This window comes from Gekko japonicus, unplaced genomic scaffold (genome assembly GCF_001447785.1).
Source record: "Gekko japonicus isolate JY-2015 unplaced genomic scaffold, Gekko_japonicus_V1.1 scaffold7, whole genome shotgun sequence".
Taxonomy (NCBI): Eukaryota; Metazoa; Chordata; class Lepidosauria; order Squamata; family Gekkonidae; genus Gekko; species Gekko japonicus.
The window spans coordinates 3,391,919-3,409,167 of NW_015159711.1; the positions used below are offsets into that span (position 1 = coordinate 3,391,919).

Below are 17,249 nucleotides of genomic sequence, written 5' to 3' on the forward strand. Positions count from 1 at the left end.
CGTCACTGTGGGTCCACATTGGAGAGAAAGATAGGATATAAATAAAGTCAGTAAGGTTTAACCCTTCAGCTCCCTCATGGCTTCACTTTTCAAAACTGCCCTTGAGCTATTATTAGTGTCTTCAGCAAAAAGTTATGTCTTGATCCCCCCTCCTGGAAAGTGCTAATTACTTTACTGGGAGTGAACATAAGGGAGTTTTAAAATAGACAACGGAAGGACAGGTGCAGGACAAAACAACCATACCTCTGCCATTCCACATGCACACAACCTAGGGCAGACTTTGGACTGTAGAGAAATGCATCCTTTACTTTTGTTTCAAACAAGTTGCTAGTCCTCTTTGTTGACTACTTTGTTTTGTATTGGTAAATGTCAGCAGAATTCAGTGGGTGGAGCTGCTGTAATCTGCATGGACAATTGACATCACCTTCCTTGTGGGCCACGCATTTCCCCCTGTGCTTCAGGGCTGGCTCGACTGTGTGACTTTTACTCAAGCAATATCTTGAAGTGACCAACTTTTCAGCAGCATCCCTGAGCACCTTTTAACACTGCATTTTATTAGCCTTTGTGTTTGCTCATTTTTATAGCCTGGAGAGATCCCTGTGGATTTCAGTATAATTTGATGTCATCCACAAACCTAGCTGTACCACGATGCACCCCAATTTATGTATGGATTAAATGGAATGGATCCATTCCAATATATTTTCATTTTGGAATCCTATTCTTAAGGAGCTTTTTCAGGCAGAATAGGGTAGTATAGTGGTTAGATTGTTGGACTAAGAAGCCACTATGCTCAAATCCTCATTCAACTATGAAGCTCATTGGATGACCTTTGGCCAATCTCTTTGTCATAGAATCATAGAACCACAGAGTTGGAAGGAGCCATCCAAGCCATCTAGTCCAACCCCCTGCTCAATGCAGGAACAGCCTAGAGGATCTTTGACAAGTGTTTGTCCAGCCACTGCTGAAAGACTGCCAGTGAGGGGGAGCTCACCACTTCACTAGATGTCTGATTCCACTGTTGAACAACTCTTACGGTAAAAATGTTTTTCCTAATATTCAGCCAGGACCTTCCTGCCCTTAGTTTAAACCCATTCTTGTGAGTCCTATCTTCTGTTGCCAACAGGAACAGCTCCCTGCCCTCCTCTAAGTGACAGTCCTTCAAATACTTAAAGAGAGCAATCGTGTCCCCCCTCAAACTCCTCTTCTCCAGACTAAACATTCCCAAGTCCCTCAGCCTTCCCTCATATGGCTTGGTCTCCAGGCCCCCATTCATCCTCGTCGCTCTTCTCTGCACCCGCTCCATTCTGTCCACATCCTTTTTGAAGTGAGGCCTCCAGAACTGCACACAATACTCCAGGTGCGGCCTGACCAATGCAGTGTACAGCGGGACTATCACAACTTTCGATTTGGATGTTCTGCCTCTGTTAATAGACCCCAAGACCACATCAGCCTTTTTTGTTGCTGCGTCACACTGGCTGCTCATATTTAACTTACGGTCCACCCGTACCCCAAAATCTTGTTCACACACAATCTAATTTGTCAATCTAAGTATCCTCACAGGGTTGTTCTGAGGGTAAAAAAGAGGAGGAGGGAATTATGTATACTACTCTGATTTCTTTAGAGGAAGGATAAGAAATATGATAGAAGCATCTCCTACAGCTGCAGAACAGACATGAGCCTCAGAATCAGTACTTCAGGTCACACACAACCCACCTAGTTGTGACATCTATGACAGGGCCTGCAGTTGGACACTTGGGCCCCACGAATCTGTTCCACTATTGGTGGCACCTTTCTGCTGTACAGGAAGCATTCACCTGTTGCAAGAGGCTCATCTCCTGTATCAGGGGAAGGTTTCCTGTCCAGGTAAAGGTGCCACCGTTAGTGCTATGGACAAACCGGTGAAGTCCAACACCAGCACTGGCTTTTTAAAGGATGACCAGACTCTTGATGACCTTACCCATTGGAGCTTTGCTGTTGACTTGAATGGCATGTGGATTACACATTTGGTCACTGATAGATCACTCATCAATCCATTGATTGCTCAATCCATCTATCTCTTGGCTTGGAGAGTAGGGAGAGAATGTATTTATGGGGTGGGGTGGCCTTTCTTCTGCATTTCTATGTAGATACTGTGGCAATCATCCCTAAAAGTCCTGCCTCTCCTCCAGGGCTCTGAACCAAAACTTGTGATTTTGGCTTCATGCCAATCCAAGTGATTGTCAGCCAATCAGAGCCCGTGGAACTTCACTGGATGGGAGGGGGTGAGCCAGCCTCAGCTTAAGTGGGGGAAGAAAAACTTATTTCCTTTGGGTTAGGGATTTTGTGGTTTTATTTGGCTTTTTATTTAGGGTTTGGGGGTCAGCTTAGGGAAGAAAGTATATTACTAGTAAACATCCTGTTAAGAGCCCATCATTCCTAACTGGCGTGTGTAGGTTCTGTGGTGAGGTGCACTGTGAGGGAAAAGAACAGCCTTGAATCTGCTAGATACCCTTGTCCAGAGGAAGGAGAATCAAATCTACCCTCAGGTTATTTACGTCATTTGAGAGCCAGCTTTGCTTTCTGTATTTAAGTTATCCACACATCATATTTACCTTATTAAATACTTTATTTTCTGTTAAATTAACCTTTGTTGATCATCTCCATCTGTGTACGGTCTGTCAAGTCAAACATCTAAGAAATGTGATCTCTGTTTACCCGACATACAAGTACAACCTTGGCCTAGCAGGTTTCCAAATAAGAGAGGTTTAGGGATCACATAGTTTACATACTACCAATCTTTAAAACTTGCGTCCCCCTTTTTATTTGATTGTGGTTAGTTGGGGTATAAAGAATCTATAGGAGAGGCTTAGGTCAGCCAGATCCTCGGGGGGTGCCCACTGATCTGCCAACCCGGATCTGGCCAGTGGGGGGGGGAACCCTGCCCCCCAAGTGTGTGGACTGGGCTGACGTGCCCAGCGCAATGATGTCACCTGGAGGTGATGTCATCGTGCGGGGCATGTCCCCGGTGGGATGCTCTAGCATTTGGCCTGAAAATGCTGAATGCTAGAGTGTCCCCCTGGCAATGTGCCTAGTGCAATGATGTCACTTCTGGGCGATGTCATCGCGGCGAGCATGCTATGCGTACATGCCAGAACATCCTGGGAGAAAAGTATCTCCTCCCTGCCAGAAAAAGGTAGGGACCCAGCAACTCTAGAGGGACTGGAGTGGAGGGGACTGGATATCCTTCAGTCCAGAAGTCAGGTGCCTCTGAACTTCCACCCCTTCTCACCCCATAGCCACCATGATAGCTATAACCAGGGCTTTTTTCGTAGAAAAAGCCCAGCAGGAACTCATTAGCATACTAGGCCACACCCAACAGCAGAAATTCATTAGCATATTAAGCTACACCCCCATGCCTTCTCTTGGCTTGCCTGGGCACCCCGCGCCTGTGGAGAGCCCGGGCAAGCCGGCACTTGGACAGGCATGGGGAGGCATTTAAATGCCTCCCTGATCCTTCCAGGGGGCCCTCTGGTCTGCCCGCCTCGAACTCAGGGGGGGTTTGCTCTCCAGGCCTTCCCTCTGTAGCCACGCACGCAGAGGTTTTGGCTGTGGTGGGCGTGGCCAACTCTGAAGCCAGCCGGAACTCCGTTCCTGTGCGTTCCTGCCCAAAAATAGCCCTGGCTATAACTTTCCCCAAGAAGCCTGAAGTTCAGGAGCTGGCTGTGAGAAAGCCAGCCATGAGTTAATGGTTAGTGGCTGTTATAATCCCACAATGACTGCCTGGAGGAGACAACTTTAATAAATGTCTGAGACGAGTGCTCTGTTGCGGATGGAACGGTCTCTCTCTTTTTGACCTGTTCCTTAATTTCACCTTGTGCTTCATCCGCCTTTTGTAACATGGAACGTTTCTTCGGGGGAAGAATGAGTCATCCTTCCAGAAGGGGAAAAAAAGAGGGGGTGAAGGTCAGGAAACATAGCAAGAAGTGCTCATGAATTGGGGGGGGGGGAACAAAGTCCATAGAAGCAAGATATGCTGGATGTGGGATTTCTGTCCTGAGAATATGGGGAGGAGCACAGGGTGAGAGGGGGAAGGGAGGGAACATTTTTGCAGTTTTGTATTTTACCAGAGTTTTGCAGCTGGCTTACAACAGGCAAACCTGGGACAATGCCAGGATATGGTGATTGTTGTTGTTGGTGGAGGGGGGGGGGGATATTGCTTGCATTCAGACATTGCAAGCTGCAATTCAACCGTTCAACAGAGATTGGGCCCGAACACAGGTTGTTGATTTAGTTGCCTGCCTCCTAGCTCCTCCCACCTCCCTCCTCTCTTCATGCACAGACCTTCATTCAAACCTTATCAGTTTGATTAAGCTCCCATTCGCCATGGCACCTTGGGAAACCAGAATCTGTTTCTTTCCCACAAGCTGGGATTCCAGAGAGCCAGACTGGTGTAATGGTTTGAAGGTTGGACTAAGATCTAGGAAAGCCACGTTCATATCCTTACTCTGCCAAGAGGCTTGCTGGGTAACCCTGGGTCACTTTCTTTCTGCCTGACTGACTCCAAAGAATTGTTGCTGTAGGGATAAAGGTGGGGAGACAATTGCACACACCACCCAACGCTTCTTGGAAAGATCCTAGGCTAAAAATGGACTAAACTGGGGCTTAGCCATCACTTTTTGTGAAGGTTGAATACAGCTTTGGGGGCTGTACCCAACCACACAGTGAAGCAAACTTAAGTGCCTTTATGTCTTCGGAGTTAGGTTGGATGCTGGCCTTGTGCACTTCCGCAGGGCCTGCAAGACGGAGCTCTTCCGCCAGGCTTTCGAGTAGGAGCTGCCACTACCACGACCATCACTACCACTACCCTCACCACCAACAACAACTGGTTTGGGCAACAGCAGGGTGTGGAGATGGCCCTGTGACGAGCGAACCACAGCGCGACCTGGAGCTGATACCACTGAACCACCCTCTTACTGAAGACTGATTTTGAAACATCCAGAGCACTTTGTAATATCGTAAATGATTGTTTTATCTTGTTTTTAATTTTGTTTTTATGTATTGGCATTAGTGCCCTATTTGTGAGCCGCCCTGAGCCCGCTTGCGGGGAGGGCGGGCTAGAAATTTAATGATAAATAAATAAATGATAAATTGTCTGAAAACCAGAAGCGCTTTGCTGGCCGGCCTGCCCACTCCCCACCCATGCTAAACGTGTATAACGTTTCGTAAACACTGCCCTCAGAGCCCTATGATAACAAGGAACAACAGGAATAACTTAAGAAATTAAATGAACATTGCAAAGACACTTTCTGCTATTCTCTCTTCACTTGGAAACAATCCCTAGAGAGAGCTGCCTCGAAACTACCCAGGGAAGTGGGAGAACATACCTCCCCAGACCATGTCCCGGGTTTCAGCAGAAATGCTAGGGCCAGTCATATCTCCAGTTAGAGCTTGTGGAACCTGAGTGAGAGGGTGGACGAGGAGCTGCAGCTCAGTGGGAGAACATCTGCTTGGCATGCAGAAGGTCCCAGGTTCAGTCCCTGGCATCACCACTTAAAAGGATCACATCAGAGGTGCTGTGAAAGAGTTCTGCCTGAGATACTGGAGAGCAGCTGCCAGTCAGAGTAGGCAATATTGACTTTGATGGACCAATTGCCCGACTCAGTATAAGACAGCTTCATATGTGTTGTCAGGGTGGTGACTGGTGCAGGGGGGTTGCACAGTTATGCTGTTGACAGTGTGCCGATCACAGTGCGACAGTAGGAATAGAAAACTAATTTATTAATCTTTTCTCTTTTTTTTCTTTTTGCTATGTACAAGTTTAATGGAGAAATCTTTTGCGTATGAAAACAGTTAAAAAGAAGAGGGTTTGTGTCTCATTTCCGGGTTTTTTGAACTTTAACATTTTTGACAGTTAATAGGGTTTGGGTTGTCGACCCAGCTACATCGGTCATGCGTCTTGTCTGAGCATCGTTATCAGGCAGGGCGGAGAAGAGGGGGGCAACGGGCACCTCTCCGGCTCCTTGTCCTGGTTGGTAATTACAAAAAACACACCGCTGAAAGTGACAGCCCGAGACGTGGGCTTTGACAAAATGCATGCCATGGTAGAGAAGAAGAGAGAGAGAGAGAAAGAGAGAGGCGGCGGCGGCTGGGAAATGTGGAACAAAAATGCACAAACACCATTGTACTGCCATACAAAAGAAGTCAACCCTCTTTGGTAAGCCTAGAGACCCCCCCCCCCCCCCCGCCCCTCCTGCACTTGCTCATACTTATAAATCTGAGTTCTAAACAAACTGAGGTTGTAAACCTAAAACAAAGCCTGGCACAATTTCTGGTTATCTCTAACCACCTTAGTTAACTGCGGTCTGGTCTCCATGTATGCAGACAGCCTACTGTTCGTATTGGGTGCCGGGAGGCAGTAACATGGGAGGCCATCGTGTCCTGTTCCAAGGGTTCTTGGAGGTATCAGGTTGAGCACTGTGGAAAACAGGGTACTAGACTAGACCGTCCTTTGGTCTGATCCAGCAGAACTACTTATATTTTCAGCTCCCCAAGCATAATTAAAAAGAAAAAGCTGGTCAACTCAGTACTTGGAATGAGATAATAGATTTCTGAACTGCTTCATTTTGTAGGGGCAACGGTTGCATTCAAGGCCTTTTTGTAGAAAAAGCCCAGCAGGAACTCATTAGCATAATAGGCCACACCCAACAGCAGAAACCCATTAGCATATCAGGCCACACCCCTGACAGCACAGCTCATTGGCATATTAGGCCACTCCCCCATGTTACCAGAAGTGTGCTCATCCAGCCACACCCACCTGTTGCTTCTTATTCTGTTTACCTTGTTTGTTGTCCAAACCCAGGGCTTTTTTGTAGCAGGAACTCCTTTGCATTTTAGGCCACAAACCCCTAATGTAGCCAATCCTAATGAGTTTCTGCTATTGGGTGTGGCCTATTATGCTAATGAGTTCCTGCTGGGCGTCCAACTTGGAAGCCAGCCGGAACTCTGTTCCTGTGCGTTCCTGCCCAAAAATAGCCCTGGTTGCATTTACAAATGCTCCCCCATGTACAAAAAATGGCCCAGCAAGCAGTAAACTAGCACATAAGAGAGATGTGCAACTTTGAAACATGCAAGGAGATTTTTTTTAATGTGGGGGTGTATTAAAAAAACAACCCTTGGAATCTGAAAGGGTACAGTTGAGGAGTCTACCATTTTAGACTAATATGCCTCCATCTGCAACAATGAATAGACCAAATCTTAGATTTGATTTGTTGTATTTACCCAGAAAGGAAGACTAGTTTTTTCCCCAGGTGTGCCATCAAGAAAAAGAGGGGGCCATTTTACATTCACATACAAGTTACAAGTATGTTAGGGTCACGAGGCCTTTGCTCCCCAGGAGTTGTTTGGGCACAGGGCCTGGGGGAGGGGGAAGCTTTGCTGATGCTTTGATGTCACTTCTGGATAAAGACCCAGAAGTGACATCACAGTGCTCTGTGTCGTCCCAAACTCTGTGGTAAATACCATCGAGATTTGGCCAGTCCCTAGAGCGTCATGCGCATGGGAGGAAGCTTTGTCGTCAAAGAGACAGTAGAGCTGTTCCCTCTCCATTTCCCTCCTGCTGCTCTAAGGAGCAAGTATGGGTAATGGAGGATGGGCACTGGAGTTTGAAATATATAACTTTTTTAGGGAATCACCTTCCCTTTGGATAAATATGGGTAAATGGGACACTAGCTAGGTCCAAGCACACTTCCATGGGACTCTGCACTTGCATAGCATCTTATTCAAACTGGACTCCTAGCTATGCAAAACATTTAAATCAGGCCTCAGTCTCTGTCCCATCAGTCCCAGTTGCAAGGAAACATGTGTCATACTAGGCTGTTAGGACTGCTGAAAAATTACTATATCATTTGGATTATTCCGAAGAAACGCTGCCCTTTTACTTTGATGGCAAGGGTTGGCTGACTGAAATGCAGGCAGCCAGGAAGGCAAGGCTGGGACCAAGGGTTGACTTCTTTGGTGGTGGCAGATCTGAAACCGATTCACTACGTGTTGACGTTATGGAGAAAAAAATCCAGAGGAAGTCCATCCATCTAGATCTCATTCTGCTCCTTCAGGTCATCATCAAAGCCATCGTAGTCAACAGATCGTGGGGACATCCCAAGGTACTGCTTCAGGAACTCACTAAACCTTTTCTGGTTATGCCACTTCCGGGCTGACTTTCGGACGCCGATGAAGCCTCCATACCGTTTCTGAAGCTCTTGCACGGCAGGTTCTGCCATCGGCCCATAACCAAATGGTCCACTCAGAAAACCACCCAACCTCTTGGGAATCTCAAGCTGGTCTTGTAAGTCCCCCAGGGGTGCTTGGCTTCCATCACTGGCCCCTTCTTCTGCCTCCGGCTGGCGGACGAGACCTCTCACTTTGGAAACCTGCTTCTCGTCTTCCACCTTGCTGAGATCCACCATTCTTGTCAGGTCGCCCAGGTGTTTGAGGTTGCCTCTGCCTCTGAGCAGGCCGCCATCCCACATCTCCAAGGGCCGATTAGCTGCTTCTTCTAGACTGTCAAGACCCAGTGGCAAGGAGGCCTTCCCGGTTGCTTGGCTGCAGAGTCCCCAGGTGGCGCTAGAAAAGAGCTTCCCTTCACATTCCATGACACAGATCTGTAGAGAGGAAACCATAGTTAAGGGGATCTTTCATTACAGGGTGGTCAGAGTGAAATTAATCTGCTTTCTCTTTGGGGAAGAAAATATAAGAAAGTGCATTTTTCACCTGCAGGCTATTTTAAAATGAATTTTTGTTTCTTTTAGACTAGCCGTTTAAGTAAAAGAAAGAAGGGGGTCTAACTTAAGGGACAAACTACAGGTTATGTTCTTTGCTGAGTTTGGTTGGGGTTCCTTGGACTCTACTCGCTTTCTTCTGTTGTCACACAGCAGCTGTGGGGAAAGGCATTCTGAAACCTCCCAGGAACCCATTTCTGTTCAGAACTGTGGTGTGGATGGAGGAGGGGCTCCTCCCTTCTCCACCATGCTGTTTCCTCAAGCCAAAACAGCCCCTACTAGCCATGGTGAGTAAAAGGAAGCTCCAAAAATCAGAGGCAGGAAGCCCCTGAATACCAGTGCTAGGAGAAAGGTCTTGGCTTCTATACCCTATTTGTCAGCCTTCCATAGCAACTGGATGGTCACTGGCTGCGGTCACAACACACTAAATAATCCACTTTCAATGCACACTTTCCAACTGGATTTTGCCAGTTCACATAGTAAAAATCCAGTTGGAAAGTGCACTGAAAGTGGATTGAAAGTGCATTATTTAGTGTGTTGTGACCGCAGCCACTAAGTAAAACAGAAATTCTGCACCACCGGTTTGACCCAGCAGGACTCTTCTTATGTTGTTAAGTACTGCTTTGAAGATACAAGAATGGAATGGTCCTTATAATTCAGTAAGTTTCCATCTTTGTCGTTCCTTGGGGCACATGGTACAGAAAAAATAAGTATATAGCTAGATCATTGCAGAATTTGCAGACCTGTATGTTTAATCTGCACAGAATTCAGAGGCAGCTGGTTCAAAGGATTTTGCTCCAGCTCAAGCAAAAGAAAACAATTACCTTTAACAATAGAAGGGGGTCTAGAATGTTTGACTTTTAATGACCTCCTGCTGATAATTCATTTCTGTTTGCCCAAAGAAGAAAGTAAAGCGGGAGCTACAGTTACTGTCTCACAAAAGAATCTGGAGGAAGTCAGTGATCCTCTGTCAGTGCCTATTGGTCATAAATTAACTGGGGGGGAGGGTGAGAAAAGATGAACTTATTAAAAAAGAATCCTCCTTCCCATCAGCATGAGAATTAAAATGGTCCTTGTTTATAGATCTCAGGATCTTCTAGATCAGGCGTAGGCCAACTCCCTGTATGTGTGCCAACAGGAGCACACAGGTTCATTCTGTTTTGGCATCCAGGGCCAGATCTCCGCCCAGTCACCCAAGGCATGGGACCAGTGGTGTGGGAGAAGGCAACAGGAATGACTTGTCCTCATCATCACCCCTCAGACTGGAGCTTTACCACATTCTCATTTCCTTGCTTGTGTGTTCCTGTTGCTTGGAGGGGGGGGGGGTCTGTTCTGCACATGTTTTGCTCCCTCTACATTGATTTATGTGCAACATAAAAATCTGCAGGGAGATATGTGGGGCAGAAACGGATGTAATATCGAATCGACCACTAGAGGGAGGACAACACATGCAGAACAGACCCCCAACAACAGGAACACATAAACAAGGAAAATGAGAATGTGGAAACGCCTCTGCACAGTCACCAGCCAAGTCTAAGGCAAATCCCTGAGATGCTGGCAACACCACTGGAGCTTGGCTTGTTCCCATCATGTCTGGCCAAATACAACCCTAATTGCACCATTTTCTGGCACACCAACATCTTCGCAACTAGACATCACCCCCCCCCCCACACACACACACTGGGGTGAAAAAGTTTTCTTACCCCTGTTCAAGGGCACAGCAAGATGTCACCCCCTCCCGTGAACTCAGTCTCTTTGTCCCATGCTGTCTGGAATTGATTGTTACCTGACTCTAGAATTGCTAAAAAGGGGGTGGGTGGAGGAACCTTTTTGTGAATTTGCTTTGTTGGTTCTTGGGGAGATTAAAAGAACTCTGAAACGAGAACTACATGTGTGAACAGGCAGATTTTTATGAAGTCAGAATTCTGTAGTGCTTTCTCTTCCAAAAGAGAAGGGTGGGGGAAACACAGAAATTCCTGGAGCATTTTAAATGCAGAGCTGTTGGAAATAAATAAAAATTGCACAGACTCCACACAGTGCATGTGGTTATATCTTTTGAAATCAGGAGATCAGCTTACAGCAGTGTCTACAAATTCATTGCGAGCAGAGAGACTCCCTTGATTTCAGGGAAACCTCCATACATATTATTGCATGCCCTTGCATGGCATCCTAGTGCCTTGTTTCCAAATACATTTCCTTGGCCTTTTTACCCTCTTTGACAGCAACTGCTGCTTACAAACAGCTCCCTCCCTGAAACATCTTGCTGCTTCAAAGTGATGAGATGCTTTTTAATTCCTAGATAAGAGGACAGCATTACGAGCCATATGCCATTCTGCCCAGTTAATTGGCTGCTAGGAATGAATGAATACCAATGAATAGACAATCAAGGTTAAATTGGAATGCAGGTCACTGCTTCCTGTTAGAGTGGGGGACAGAAGGTTTCTTCAAGCCAGAGAAAGTCTAAGTTTCTGCAGCTGGCTGGCAAGAGGCTCTATTGGGGGCTGCGCCAAAGGCATCTGCAGAAGTAATTGGGAGAGGGGCAAGGTCTGTGAATTGTAAGTGCAGATCACCTGACGGCTTGCAGTCTTTATACCATGAAATTTAGGATTTGGAGGGGGCAACTGCCCCCCCCCCCGCACGCATGAGCATTCCTGTTTCTTTGTGGAGTGGCAGTCTATCAGCACTTCCTCCTCCCATGACACTGAACCTTGTAAAAGTAGGGAGGATGAACCAATATTTTCTGGACCATCTTTCATTCTGGGGTAGGTCAGAAACATTCCAGGGCCCAAGCAATTACAGAGCAACAGTTGAGTCAGGAAGGCCGTCCGGGAACCTGCCTGGCTAGCATGACTCATCCGGTGTGTGCACCCTATGCATTACTCCCCAGGACCATAATCAGGACCATCGATCGAGAAAGCTACAGGCTGCTCTTGCCCCCCCCTCCCTCCCTCCCTCCCTCCCTCCCTCCCTCCCAGTGTGGCCATCACATGTCTCTTCTCTCGGGTGGTGGGCAGCTTGCAGAAGGCCTGCTCTTTCTGCAATGTCCTTGGCAGTACCTTCAAGGTGGAGCCCATTACGGGAGGAACTCGTCAAAAGGCTGAAACGAGGAGGCCGTGCAGCGTGGCACGGAGTGAAGAGGCTCTCCAAATGAATCTTAATGACCCATCCATTGCATTACTTAATTGTGCAGGAGAGCTCTTGCCAGCGCCGTGCAGAACTTGGCCCTGTTAACTGAAGCTGATGTTCATTCACTCCTTCGCTCAATCACTCACTCACTCATTCATTCAGTCCTGGAGCCAAGCTGCCGAGTAATGACGTTAGGAGGAAGGAAATGTGCATCACCCAAGGTGACAGATTATATTTATCTTTTAAAATGTGTATAACTAAATCACCTTTCTCTAACACCTAGGGTGCTTAGACACAGATGAAAAAGAAACAAAACCCAACCAGCAACATAAAATATCTAGATAAAAGTATTGTATAAAGACACATAAATGCTCAACAACACATAAATGCTCACAGGCTCAACAAGCCTAGACATCTGACATTTTTCATACCCTGATGATACTATTCAACCAGTGCCAGTCTAAGTAGTTTTGGCACCCTTCCAAGTCTATCAAGTCAATGGACTTAGAAGGGAGTGATGTCTGCCAGTGGCATACCAAGGTGGGATGGGGGTGCGGTCCACCCCGGGCACAGCTTGAGGAAGGCCCTTGAAGGGGCCTTTTAAGCCAGTGTCATGCTGTGTTCAGCAAAACATCCTTCCTTTTATTTTTAAAATGCAGTTCTGGCGCAGGAAAGTCTGAGCATAGCAAAAAGCATTCTAGGATTGGCTAGATGTCCCTTCCTTCAAGACTGAAGCAAACTTCCTTAACAGATCATACAACCAAGCCGGCATGCTGAAAGCTGCTACAGTGATTGTCAGCCTACAGGTCATTTTTTCCAATAGTCTAGCCCAGGGGTGTTAAACATATGGCCCGTGGGCTGGAACCGGCCCATCCAGGGCTCTTATGCAGCCTGTGAGCAACTGATTACTTTTATTATCAGGTGACAGAGGCTGTGCATTATGTCCCTATATACTGTCCCAGTGCTAATATGTAATGGGCAGTGGAAGTGGGAGGGTGGGCATCAGGGAGATATTATAAGGAAATACTGTAAAAGTGTTAATGATTTAAGTATGTTTGTATTTTGAGTAGAAAATAATATTGTTAATTGGGTTTGCCTGTATACTTTATAAAGTTTATATCTCCGGTAATGGCATTACATTTTCTGGCACACATGGTTTGGCCCAACAAAGTGACATTTATGTCAGATCCGGCTCTTGTAACAAATGAGTTTGACATCTCTGATATATACGAAGTTAAATAAAAGAAAATTTTCACTGTCTGCGTTTCTTTTCTGGCCATTGAAACAAAGTTTGAATCAAGTGGCACCTTTAAGACCATACTTTGTTCTGTTGCTTTAGACCAGCACAGCTACCTAATTGAATCTATTTTCTAGCCATTATTATGATTTTTTTTCATTATTATTACTGAAAATAATTTTGTCATTTAGAGGAGGGGCCCTGACCTGGAGGCAGGCAATGGCAAACCACCTCTGAACATCTCTTGCCTTTCATATCCTTACAAGGTCACCATAAATCGCTCTGACTTGACTGCAAAAGAAGAAAAAAGAAAAAGGAGGGGGATGTTGAAAAATTATCAGCTCCGGGCGCCAAGTAGGCTGGGTAAGCCACTGATGTCTGCTTAAGGAGGCACAGAAACTCTTCTTTGTTCAATGGGAGCACTGATAGATGTGGCTACGTTCATTCCCAAGGCAGATCATGTGGCAACGCAACCTTGATGAATGCAAGCAGATTTGTCCGTCCGGCTCCATTCAACAGGAAAAAGAGAGGAAGGGAAAAGGGTGGGAAATCAATACTCCTCCAAATGGGCAGAAAAAGAGAAGAAATGTCCCTCACAAGTGTGATCAATAGGAGAGGAAGAAAGGTTGTGATAAAGAGAATGTTGTTTGCGTTCCTCTCTTTATCTCTAAGCTTTTTTGTGTGTGTTAGCAGCCATGTCTTTTCCTTGGAAGGAGGCTGAGATCAATTCGAGACACTTTCAAGTGTATCAAGAAAATGGTGAGGGCTTAAAGGTCCTTGTCCAGAAATAAATTAGCCATGACCCCGAGATGGAATGTAGCTGCGGCACTGGTTTGTTTGTTTTTTTAAACTTATTATTACTTTCAGGGGTCATTTCCTGCAGGAGCGCACAGGAGCGGAGCTCCGGCAGTAAAAAGCCCAGGGGGCGGGCACATGCAACAAGCCCCACCCCCTGCTCCCAGCAGCCCTTAGTCAGAGCAAGAAGCAGCCAGGTAAGCTGCAGAGCCCCCCGGCCCCCTGGTCCAAAGCAGTCCAGTGGAATCTTTAAGACCAAGTTTTATTCAGGTACAAGCTCTCCCTCCTCTGTGAGGACAGATCTGCACGTTCTCCCCCCCCCCAAATAGCTAGCAATCCAAAACAGTCCAGTAGAGCCTGAGCGGTGGGTGTTGCCTTCTGACACACTTCCGGTGATGTCAGGGGGTGTGGCATATGCAAATAAATTATGCTAATAGGTTATGCTAATGAGCTCCTGCACCTCTTTTTCTATGAAATGACCGCTGATTGCTTTGATATTTACACTCCACTTTTAGGCCTGACCTGGATGGCCCAGGCTAGCCTGATCTCATCAGATCTCAGAAGCTAAGCCGGGTTGGCCCTGGTTAGTACTTGGATAGGAGACCACCTGGGAAGTCCAGGGTTGCTATGCAGAGGCAGGCAATGGCAAACCACCTGTGTTCATTTCTTGCCTTGAAGACCCTATGATGCTACCGTTAAGTTCGCTGTGAGAGATGTGCAGATGACTCCACATTCCTGGCAGAAAACAGGATTACAATCAAGAAGACAAAATTAATGACTACTGGGGAATTACACAACGTTAAGGCCGGTGTACACTGAAATTGTTCAGGATTTTCTATGGATAAGAGCCAGCCGAGTCTGCAAGCCAGAGAACCTTTTGGGATTACTTACAAGAAGACTGAAGTCATCCTGGTGACTGTACAAGTGTCTGTGGCAATTCAGGCAGTCCCTCCGGCAGTCGCTGAGAGCATAGGCAAGCAGGCTGAACAACCAGACACCCCATAGGAGGATCCTCATGGTGTCAATCTCAAAAAAACCCCAAAACCTGTAGAAGAAACAGGGAGAAAGTGGTAAAGGGGTGGATCAATATTCCCACTTGGTGCTACAGAATTCTCCAGCCCCAGCCTCTGAGAACTGAAGGACAACTCCTTGAAATGAGTAGATTTGGTAAGAAAAAACCCCCAAACTCAGGGTATGCTATTCATTTGTTATTTGTTATTCTAGTAATTCACATTTTGTTCAGTTAGATTTGAGTCCAGTAGCACCTTAGGAGCTTTGGCTCTCGAAAGCTCACACTCTGAAAATCTGGTTGGCCTCTGAGGTGCTTGGGGTCTCGTTGGCCTCTGCTTTGTGTCTCTCCTAGCTTTCATTGCCTTCTCAAAGCGATTGGTGTTTTTGCTCCATCATGCCTGTGAGCTGGCGGTACTGGCTCTGGGAAGCACTCTCTTCCGGCCCACCTCTTGAGCAAGCAAGCACTACCTGACTTTGAGTCAGACCCGTCACCTACTGCCTGATCCTTTTAAGCAGAGATGCTTGGGATTGAGCAGCGCTGGCTCTCACTTGCTCGTTTCCTTGAAGGCTGATTGCTGGAGCCAGGAGTGAGGGCCGACTGGCAGATGGGGGTGGAGACATTATAGTGTGGAGTAGTGGTCCGTGGCCTCCATCCCCAGAGCTCTAATGGGGCAAGCCTGGAAGTTGTGTGGCCAGAGAGGTCAGTTCTTTTATGCCTCCGCTGCCTCCAAACTGCTAAGTGGGAGGCCAGGCAGTGCCATGCTAGGGAGCCTGGTTTGGCCAAGGGGCCTCCAGTTCATGATCCTTTGATCAAAACAGTGGCTTGAATAGATCTGAAAAGTGAGAATATTGTCAGAATTACCCCTGCAGGGAGAATCTGACAAAGGTTAGAATATGGCACAGACTTTTTAAAACAGAGAGTACAGAAAGACCTGTAGTTTGTTGTCAAGCTAGAGCAAGATGACTGATCTCCCCAGTCCTGCTGAAAAAACACCAGTTCTTCCTAATGTGTGTGACAGTCCAAGAAGAAATGTGATGTGGAGTTACTCATTAATTAAACCCAGGAGATCTGCCCCAGGTTTCCACTCCTCAGGCAACAAGATCTGTCCTGCAAACTGGGGCCTGTTGGGTTCGTCTCTCTTTGCAGAACTCCCGCTTTGCCTTTCCTCTCACACAGGAGGGAGATGGCTCCCGGCCAGTTTCACAGCCCAGTGACAGATGGGCTGGATTTGGGTTCTTGGCCAGAGGGGAGTTCTCCATGTGACTCTCTCTTGCCTACTTCTCTGCCAAGGGAAAAAGTAACTCAGCTTGCTCATCCCGAGGGTGGGTGGGTGGGTGGGAGGAAGGGGGCCTTGTTCTCCCTTGATACCATAGAGTGCACTGTGGTAATAAAACTAATGGGGCTTCTGGTTCCAGTGGCACCGAAAGCCTAAATCACTAAACTGAGAGGAGCTCTGGGGCACATGAATTAAAGCCTTGAGTCTGCCTTAGTAATTCCAGAAGGGTAGCCGACAAATGCTCCCTCTAAGCTGTGGAGTCCTGTGAGCAAAAATTCTACTTTGTGAGCTACTGGCATCAAAGTTGCGATCGAGCAAATTGGCCGCTGCATAAATTAGTTTGTTCTGGAACCATCCTTCTTGATCACACTAACTCAGCTTAGAGGGAACATTAGTAGCCATATGTTAGTCTGTTCCTGCATAATTCAGCAGTGGTCCAGTGTCACCTTAAAGCCTAACAGCCTTTATTCCAGCTGTAGCCACTGGACTCCTGTTTAATTAGGTCTGCCATTAGAATTCCTTTGCTCTAACAGCCAAATGCAGATGTGTTTTGCTAGGCATATAATGCATGGGACAGTGGTTGCATGTCTGAATGCTTCTCCTACATATGGAAAAGTAGCTTGAATGTACACATGCAGCAGAACAGGGTGGTAGAGCAAACTGTGCTGTTTCAAACCATAGTTTTCAATTGCCTCCACTATGTAACAACTCCCAGTGAGCACAAAACTAGAATATCATGGTGCTTCTGGACAGTCTTCAAAGGCTACCCCACGATGATTGTATTGCAGTAGTTTAACCTAGAGGTGCTAAGACCATAGATAATTGTGGCCAGATCATGCCTTGTAGTCATCTACATGCTGTGGTCAATTTCTACTTGCAGGGACTTCAGTACATAAATGGCAGTCTGCAGTTTCAAATAGCCCACTTCACTGTACTGCTTCTTCCCCACCATCCTGTTGCACGTTTAGACCTGGAAAGGTAGGTCGAACCATGATAAGAGTTTTTAGTGGACGCGGGGGAAGCATTTAGAGTCACATTGCTTCCTTCTGT

General features: G+C 46.8%; 1 protein-coding gene across 1 annotated transcript; it reads right to left on the minus strand.

Annotated features, from left to right (window-relative positions):
- Nucleotides 1-8,066: 8,066 nt before the first annotated feature.
- On the minus strand, nt 8,067-14,928 carry PNOC (prepronociceptin). Its single transcript, XM_015405523.1, has 2 exons — nt 14,803-14,928; nt 8,067-8,636 (listed from the first exon to the last, which is right to left on the minus strand). The coding sequence occupies exons 1-2, from the start codon at nt 14,926-14,928 to the stop codon at nt 8,067-8,069; spliced, it is 696 nt and encodes a 231-aa protein (XP_015261009.1).
- Between the last annotated feature and the right edge of the window lie 2,321 nt (nt 14,929-17,249).

What these genes read in the sequence shown, in the direction of transcription:
- PNOC (XM_015405523.1), bottom strand. Translation starts at nt 14,928, where the DNA reads ATGAGGATCCTCCTATGGGGTGTCTGGTTGTTCAGCCTGCTTGCCTAT. An exon ending in AGGATGACTTCAGTCTTCTT is followed by an intron (nt 8,637 to 14,802) that starts GTAAGTAATCCC and finishes TCCTCTCTACAG; the next exon opens with ATCTGTGTCATGGAATGTGA.